General features: G+C 45.2%; 1 protein-coding gene across 1 annotated transcript; it reads right to left on the minus strand.

Moving 5' to 3' along the window:
- Positions 1-1,631: 1,631 nt before the first annotated feature.
- ENH_00004510 (protein kinase, putative) lies at positions 1,632-6,882 on the minus strand (the record flags this gene model as incomplete). Its single annotated transcript, XM_013584003.1, has 10 exons — positions 1,632-1,813; positions 2,031-2,390; positions 2,643-2,953; positions 3,535-3,718; positions 3,859-4,125; positions 4,284-4,469; positions 4,726-5,243; positions 5,456-5,715; positions 6,195-6,343; positions 6,723-6,882. The coding sequence occupies 10 exons, from the start codon at positions 6,880-6,882 to the stop codon at positions 1,632-1,634; spliced, it is 2,577 nt and encodes an 858-aa protein (XP_013439457.1).
- Between the last annotated feature and the right edge of the window lie 1,055 nt (positions 6,883-7,937).

Below are 7,937 nucleotides of genomic sequence, written 5' to 3' on the forward strand. Positions count from 1 at the left end.
AACCAGCCGGTGTCGGCGGAGGGACCACGTAAGACTCCACCGACAAAAACTGGGCTGTCCAGAAAAAGCAATTATTCTGCAAAGAAAAAACAATCGCAAAGTTTGAGCACTACATCCTGGTTTGTCTACACGATAGCAATGTTCCGGCATCCACGCTTTATCCGTTTACCTTAATTACTTGCATTTACTCTAAACTACTGAACGTTGAGAGTCTGAACCGTAAACACTAGACTTGCATATGAGGCACTGGAAGTCAGCATCAGGGCTTGTTATGTCACATTCAAAAAGATACGAATCAAAGACAAGTTCTACGGTTTATGTTAACTAAACTCTTTGCTGCTGGAAGAAGAGACCCAATGAAGCAAGCAGGAGATTCAAACAAAACATGAGCCAAGAGAGAAACGCGCGAAAGAGGATATGACGGATCAAAGAAGAGGCCAATAAGGGTTAAGCGAGATTAGAAGAGATAAAAGGGTACGGAATCCAAGAGAACAAAACCAACCATCACACGAGACAGAATGAGAAGGCGAAAATCGTATATCAACACTTACTAGGGGCCTTAGGTTAGAGCCTGCCTTTGGGGGAACAGCGAAGAGCTTAAATTCGTGTTTCTGTCCACTCAATAACTGCTCTTTCTCATCGACTGAGCTGTATGTGCCATCTGCTTCTTTGCGCTTCAAAACTGCAAAATAGCTCTTGCAACCAGGAGCCAAAGCGCTGAAGCAGAAGAGGAGACATGGGCAAAAAAGAGACACAAAGCAACTCGCACAAATAAAAATGTGACGAATACAGCTGCGGAGAAAGGAGCTTACAAACACGCACGGTGCAATCGCAGCAAAAACAGGTGCAGTACTGAGAGCGGCAGCAGTAATAGCAATGGTAGCGGCATCAGCTGCATCAGGCTGTTCAGTATTTTCTCTTCGTGTCTAGATTACTAGACGCCCGAAGAAGCAAGCAAAGCAATCCCGCAGCAAACGGTTGTTTTTTGAATTTGCTCTGCGGCATTGTCGTTGAGGGTTTACCTGCTCCTTAGCAGTTGTGTGAAGTGCCTGTTAAAGTGCGCTGCAGTTGTCTTGGGGTACATCTGCACGTGCTTTAACATGGTTTTCTGTGTTTGCCTGTGTGTCTCTTTCAAGCGTATAAAGGGGCCGTTAATGCTGATCCAAATAGATTGCAACCCACTAACTGCCGCAATAGGAGCAAAGTAGAGGACACAAGAAATGCGCATGCGCACTTGTATGTAAACGCACACATGGGTATACATACATAATTCATATGAATAATATAAGACGTCGTATTTTGCCTATGCGGAATATATTTTGCATTCATATATAAGGGCAATAGACACGCATGTATGTACTTGTGCATGCACGTGCGTATTTATAAGAAATGATTGTATGCACAAATATTTTGCATGTATGCATAATATGGAACAGTGAAGCCTTTGACTGATACTATAAATGCCTGTAATTTTACTCCTACAGAAACATAGCAATGTATTCACAGAAATAAGTACCCAACAGTCAGGAGAAAAGTAGTCATGCAGTTACTTTCATGTAACAATACAAATATCCACAAGTTCAGAACCGCTAAATAATATTCCACACAAGCAATGCATCTATACATGCGCATCATGCATTCGAGCTTCGCTTGCGCCTGTGCTTACTCTTCGGAGTGTTTGCAATTTTTATTTCCTTCTCTACTACTTCTCTTATCACGTTCTTGGCAATAGCCTCTTCTGTTGCGTAGCGTCCCCAAGCAAGAATAGACTCAGGTACGTCAGACAATACGCTATCCACTGTTGCCGCGGACCCTACACAAAGGCGCAGTAGCAGAAACACCAGAATATGTCAGACATATGCATTGTAAATGTGTAGACAAAGTTTGATTTCATTGCCATTCTACTTATTAGTCCAAATCGGTATTTGAGGCAAGTACGAATAAAACGCATAGAAGTGTGGTCACAATAAGAAACACACAAGAGGCAAAAATGGGAGAAACAGACGAATAGCAAATCTATATTTGCGCACTGCGGCTTTTTCTCATGCTCTTCAGCGTCTCGCTAGCGACGATGCCGAGTTGCCGTTTGGCTGCGGTGAAAACAACTGCTCTTTTGAAGTTCAGAACGGACAAGTTAAACATTGTCTCAGTATACTCCGGTCTTTCTTGATGGTTTCCAAACGCAAAGGGGACATAGTTGTCCCTTTGCATTTCCGTCATAATTTTCGTATATATATCCCGCAGATTTGAATTCTCAGGCAGCGCTGCTGCTGCTGTTGCTGCTGCTGACGCTGCCGTTGTTGCAGCAACTCCAGCAGCAACAATGCACAAGCGAGACACAGCACGATCCACTTGCAAGTGCAATAAAGACAAAGCGTCCTCCGTCCTCCCTGCACCGATAACACAAAGGGTGAGAAAAGCACTAGCAACGACGCCAAAAGCAGCAGCAGATGCTCTCAGGCTTGCTCGTTTGCGAGAAGAGAGATAAAAGCGGATAGATATGAAAACAAACACGGAAGCATTGAAATTAAGACAACAGTGAATAAAGAAAGGTAGTAAATACACATAAGATAGAAGATGGAAGGGATAAGAGGACGCAAAACATGACACGAAAAAGCAAGAGAGGGGCGGCAAATGCTCACATGCTGCTTCCATGTGGATGGGTGTGACCACATCGCGTAAGTGTACAGAGACTTGCTCTTCTGGAGCCCCGAAATCAAAGAGGGCTGCTGAGACACCCCATGGAGGTCCGTAGTGAGTTTCGCTACTTATTTGTGTTACTTGCTGCCACACGCAATGGTGCAGCAGCTGCTTTTCTACTGCAGCGACAACCTCTCCTGCCGAATATTTTGCATGTATAGAAGCTCCAGCAGGATCCCGAGAAACGCAACGGCGAACAGCCAAGCGAATAAGGCGGTCAGCAGAGGCCCAAGCAACGTAAGAGGTAAACACCCTGGAAATTCGGAAAGCGAGGAAAAACACGAGCCACAAATACAGTAAGAAACGAAAAAGCATTAAAAGGCAAAAGCGATGAGGCAGAGACACAAAACCAATAGCTTGCAAAATACCGACAAACAAGAGATGAAGTAAGAGCAAATAAAGTAAGAGCGGACCGAGACGAAAGCAAATGCCTCAGAGATATTTATCAATAGACGACACGCATGGGAAGAAAACAAAAAATGATGTCAGCCAAGAGGTAGCAAGAAAGAAAATAGAAAAGTGGCAAAGATCGGAGAGGGAAACAGAAAAACAAAAACAGCCAGGCAAAATATAGGACAGAAACAGAGGTAAAACGCAGGAGAGAGACATACAGGATCAGGATACAATTTTCCCTGCCCGAAGAGACCAAGACAGACAGAGCCAAACAAAGCAGAGTATACACAAAAACGGATTAAAACGGCATGGAGAAACAAAGAGAAAAAACGGTGACCCAAAAAGGCGGCGAGTGACTAAAAGCGGAAGGGAAAAAGACGATAAAGAAGCAGTGAGAGCCAGCAGAGACACAAACGGAATGATGTCAAATCCGTTACTGACCTGTCTTTGAAATATGCTAGTATATCGCTGTCTCTTCCATCAGCAATCCCCACAGACTTTAAAATAAATGCAATCGTGCTTTCCGATGGCGTCTCCTCTACTAGTTGAATATAAGGGTCGATGAGCAACTGCCGCTCTATGTACAGATGAACGGACCTCGATATCAACAAGTTGGCAGCAGACACTACAGCAAACGCAAGCAAGAGTAGAACCATGCTCCAATGCTTATCCCTTACAGTTCAGGGAAAGAGAGGAGTAGAAGCAAAGGGTTATGTGTCCTCTCTGGAAGGCATCAGGGTTTAGGCGTTAGCTCTTCTAGCTTACTCTTTCTGTCTATAATCTGCTGTTGCGTTATTACATTGAGTCCCTCCATGTCTACCCCGAAGACCGCATCAATTAATTCAGCATAACTTTTATCTTTCATTTGTCCCTCTTGCTGCTGCAGCAACGGCCAGTGCAGCAGCCGCGGCAGCTTTTCTTGTGCTTCTGCCACTTCTACTGCCTTAGGCAGCGTAGTAAGCCTCATGATTGTCGCAACTGGGATTGGCACTACACAGGATGCCACGGCCTCCCGAATTGGACTCCAAGTTGCTGCAGCAGAAAAAGCAAGCAGCATCATGCAGCTGGTGCCACTGTTGCTGCATTTGCTGCAGCATGTTTTACTGTATTAACACAGGCGCTGCTGCTGCTGATTCTATTGTGCTGGTACTTCAGAAGCAGCATGAGCAGCAGTAAAAAGCGAGCCTTACCAAGTTCTAGCAGCGCCCTAAGTGTCTCTGTGGCCTGTTGTCTTCCCCTGGCAGTTCCTACTTCTATACTGCGTGTTCCTGCCTTAGAAAGAGACAGACGCAGAAGTACTGTCCCCTGTGCCTGCCGTAGCAGCTGCTGCGCCTCCTCGACTGGCCGTTCTCGCACTGCTTCCAAAGCACGGGCCACTGAGGAAAAAGCAGGCACATAAATTATCAACTTTTGCAGCTGCTGCTAACACCGTTAGAATGGTAGCGCTGTTGTTCTTGTTGGCGATCTACTTAGTGAGGTTGGCGCTGCTGGAGAAGCAAAAGTCGGAAATTAAGTGCAAAATTAGACTAAAAATGGGGAAAATTTCATGGGCGTTGCTAGCAGCAGCATCTACTAGAGTGTCTCGTCTTGCTAAAAAGGTCGCTAAGCCAAGACCAATGTTCAAGGGCTTACCTGCAACGAATGCGAAAGCGTTACTGGCAGATATTCTGATGACAGGATTGGTCTCAATCATTTGCCTTATTTTAGTTTTGATCAAAAAAGGCATGTTTGGCAAATACAATTTCTCCATTTTGCCTCCGGGTTCCACGCAACGGTTTAAGCTTTTTCGTATTTCTTGTGTGAAGACCTGGGGGCCCCACTGTCGTCTAATGTCGACAAAGTCCAAGCTGACCCCTTGCAAAAGAAGGGGACGAATGCATCTCTCGGTCCACACAAAGCGTCTAGTATGACTAAGAGACATGGTCCAAGCAACTCCAAGGGTCAATCCCAGGGCGTATACGTCGTAGGAAGCAAGGTAGGGAAGCTTTGACACAATACCTCCTTCCTGAGGTACAGCAATTGACTGTGTAGGGCTAGGTGGCTCCTTCGCGCACTCTACCTCAGGAGCCGTGAAAGCAACCGTCCCTCTCAAGGGACCTCTTTGACCCAACGGAGCTATCAAGCCAAAGTCAATGGCAACAACCTCGATGCTGAACAACAAGCCACAATGCAGGGTTTGAAGTTTGGAAGGCTGTACCGTTCCCCCTTTGTGGTAGAAATGGAAGACTTCACGGTCTAGGGATTATAGTGCAGAGAAGCAGGAATATAGGGTTTGTAACAAGAAATGGTGGCCAGCGGACACAGGTGCAGTGTTTGTATCCACTGTGTTGGAATTTAAGGTTAGAAGTCAGGGGCTTATTACGAGCGATTTTTCTTGAAGACCATATTGGAAGGTTTTATATCAAAGTGTCCCAATGAGAAGAAGTTGTGCAGATAGACAACAGGGCTGATCATTTTGGCGGAGACAGAAAGGAGAGAGTATTTGTCATTTGCTATCTCCCTCAGATGTGACTTCTTTTCTGCAGCGGCTTTTATTTCATTTGCTTCTGCTGGTGTGTGTTCTCTTGCTGGTTTGCTCCATATGTCCAATCTAGACCCGTTATCTGGGCGTTTCAAACGCGTCTGAGGAGAGTAACAAATGAACAAAACGTATATGCATAAGGAGACGAAACGTGGGGGAAGAGACAAAGTATAAGATGAAAGTAGACAAATAAGAAATATGGGAGGACTAAAAAGGGATGTGTGGATAACACCGACGGGTGAATGACGAAGGCGAAGCGATACGAATTAAAGATAAAGCAAATGTGCTAAACGAAAAGACAAAGCAATGCCCCAATTAAGAACGAATACGACCACAGGGGGTAAATAACAAAGGCATAAGGTGAAAAGGCAAAAGAGACGAGGCAGAGGAAGAACAATTAATGCTAACGCAAGTAACGGCAGCACCACCAACAGTACTGCGACGGAAAAGCCAGCAACGGCAATAACTGAAACGACGACAATCAAGGCTGGTCATATTGTCAGCAGCAACAACATTCAGCAGCATGGAAATAGTTTTAGCGGCAGCTGCAACAGGAGTAGCAGTAGTTGTGTAGTCTGACGTCGAAGTCTCCTTCGTAGATTTTGATGAGAGTTCCCCAAAGCTGTCCACCATTCTCGTGCCTAACTAAGACTCGAGCGATGGGAAGGGCCAAGCCAAATAATTCCCCAGCAGCAAAAAGAATAGTCAACAGGTCTCCTCTGAGATTTTCTGCGAACAAAAGCGGACAAAATGTGGAAAAATTTAACCCGAAGCTTGGCTTAAGCAACATGGCTTGGCGCAGCTGCTGCAGCGCCAGCAGCAGCAGCAACGGCAACTGTTGCTCTAGGAACAACGCTCTGTTCTAAACAGAAGCTACCTGTATGTGCCTGCTGAGAACTGCTTTGCATCAGCAGTATTAGCCAGTGGCAGCAACAGAAAGAGCAAAAGCGCTAAGAAGAAGCAGCGGTAGCCTTTACACCTACTAAACTCGACAGCCAACTGTATGAGGGACGACAGGCGTGTACAGCAGCAACATACTGCAGCCACAAGAACACTGGCTGTACGGAGTCGCAGCACCAGCAGCACCGGCAGTGCGTATGTCTATTACCTTGAATGGCATCGTAGAGCTTTCTGTCAATTGTTTTTAGATTCACAAGCATTTTGTGCACAATTAACGCTGAATATTCCACGTCAACTATGAAATAATGGCAGTTTATTGCTGTTTCGAAAAGTCTAGAGTTTTCAACAAATGTTTCATCAGAGATCATTTGCTGCTCCTGCAGATGGCGCAGCAAATCTATCTGTGGCTCTGTTTCCAAAGCATCCCGAATCGCTGTGACCACCAGTTCGTTGTTTACTTCCACGCCTCTGAACACACAGTGTAACCGGGAAAATGCATAAGAACGGAAGTGCACAGGACGTGGTGCAAAATCACCAAATGAGAGCACTGGCAGTACGTCCGACTAAATATCTGAAAAATTTGCTTTTTGTCTATTTTGTTCACTATACAGCTAGGTGGGTCTCTAGCTTTCAACTGACATACAAGTCTATAAATAAATAGGCAGCCGGCTCCGTGGCTGGCTATGGGTCTATCATTAGCTATGCCGCTAACTTGATAGTTAGTTAATACATATTTAATTAACCGGTTGCCTGCATCCTTAGCTTTCTAGCTGCTCATCTGGATAACCGTCTACATTTTTGCACAACTGAGCGCTTACTTGAGTACATCAAGAATTTTTTTGAGCTTGTTTTGGTGGAACTTTCTGTAACCGCCTTTCAGTGCATCGAATATGTCTTCAACAGCAGCCTTCCTGTATATCTTGACCCCATATCTTTCGTGTGCTGCTTCTTTTCCTGCTTCTGCTGCAGCGCCTTTTCCTTTGGATGAGGACACTAGTGATGCTGCTGAAATAATTTCTGCACAGCGTCCCAGCTGTTGGGATTTTTGTGTCAAAGGGAAAACAGCTCCAAAACTGCCCTGCCCCATTTTGGGTCCCAAATCAGCAGAAGATATACGGCACTCAGGCAGAAACTTAGACGCAGAATATATATCAGCCATAGATTCTGCTAGATGTTTTTTAGCTTGTGCTTCTGAAAAGCCCTTTAGTCGTCCAGGTAGGTGTTGCAGAAGAGGGAGTAAATCTGCAGAAAAACATACACCCTAAACCCTTGGCCCTAAGCACTCGTGGCCAACCGACGCGGCACAGAACAAAGGCTGTCAACCGTATGCAATTAGCCTGAGATGCCTCAAAGAGAAGTTTTAATTAAGAAAGTTCAAAATTTTAAACCCTAAGCGTCTGATGTTGTCGCCAGATATAAAACC

This window comes from Eimeria necatrix, genomic scaffold (assembly GCF_000499385.1).
Source record: "Eimeria necatrix Houghton genomic scaffold, Enh_scaff112, whole genome shotgun sequence".
In the NCBI taxonomy this organism is placed as follows: domain Eukaryota; phylum Apicomplexa; class Conoidasida; order Eucoccidiorida; family Eimeriidae; genus Eimeria; species Eimeria necatrix.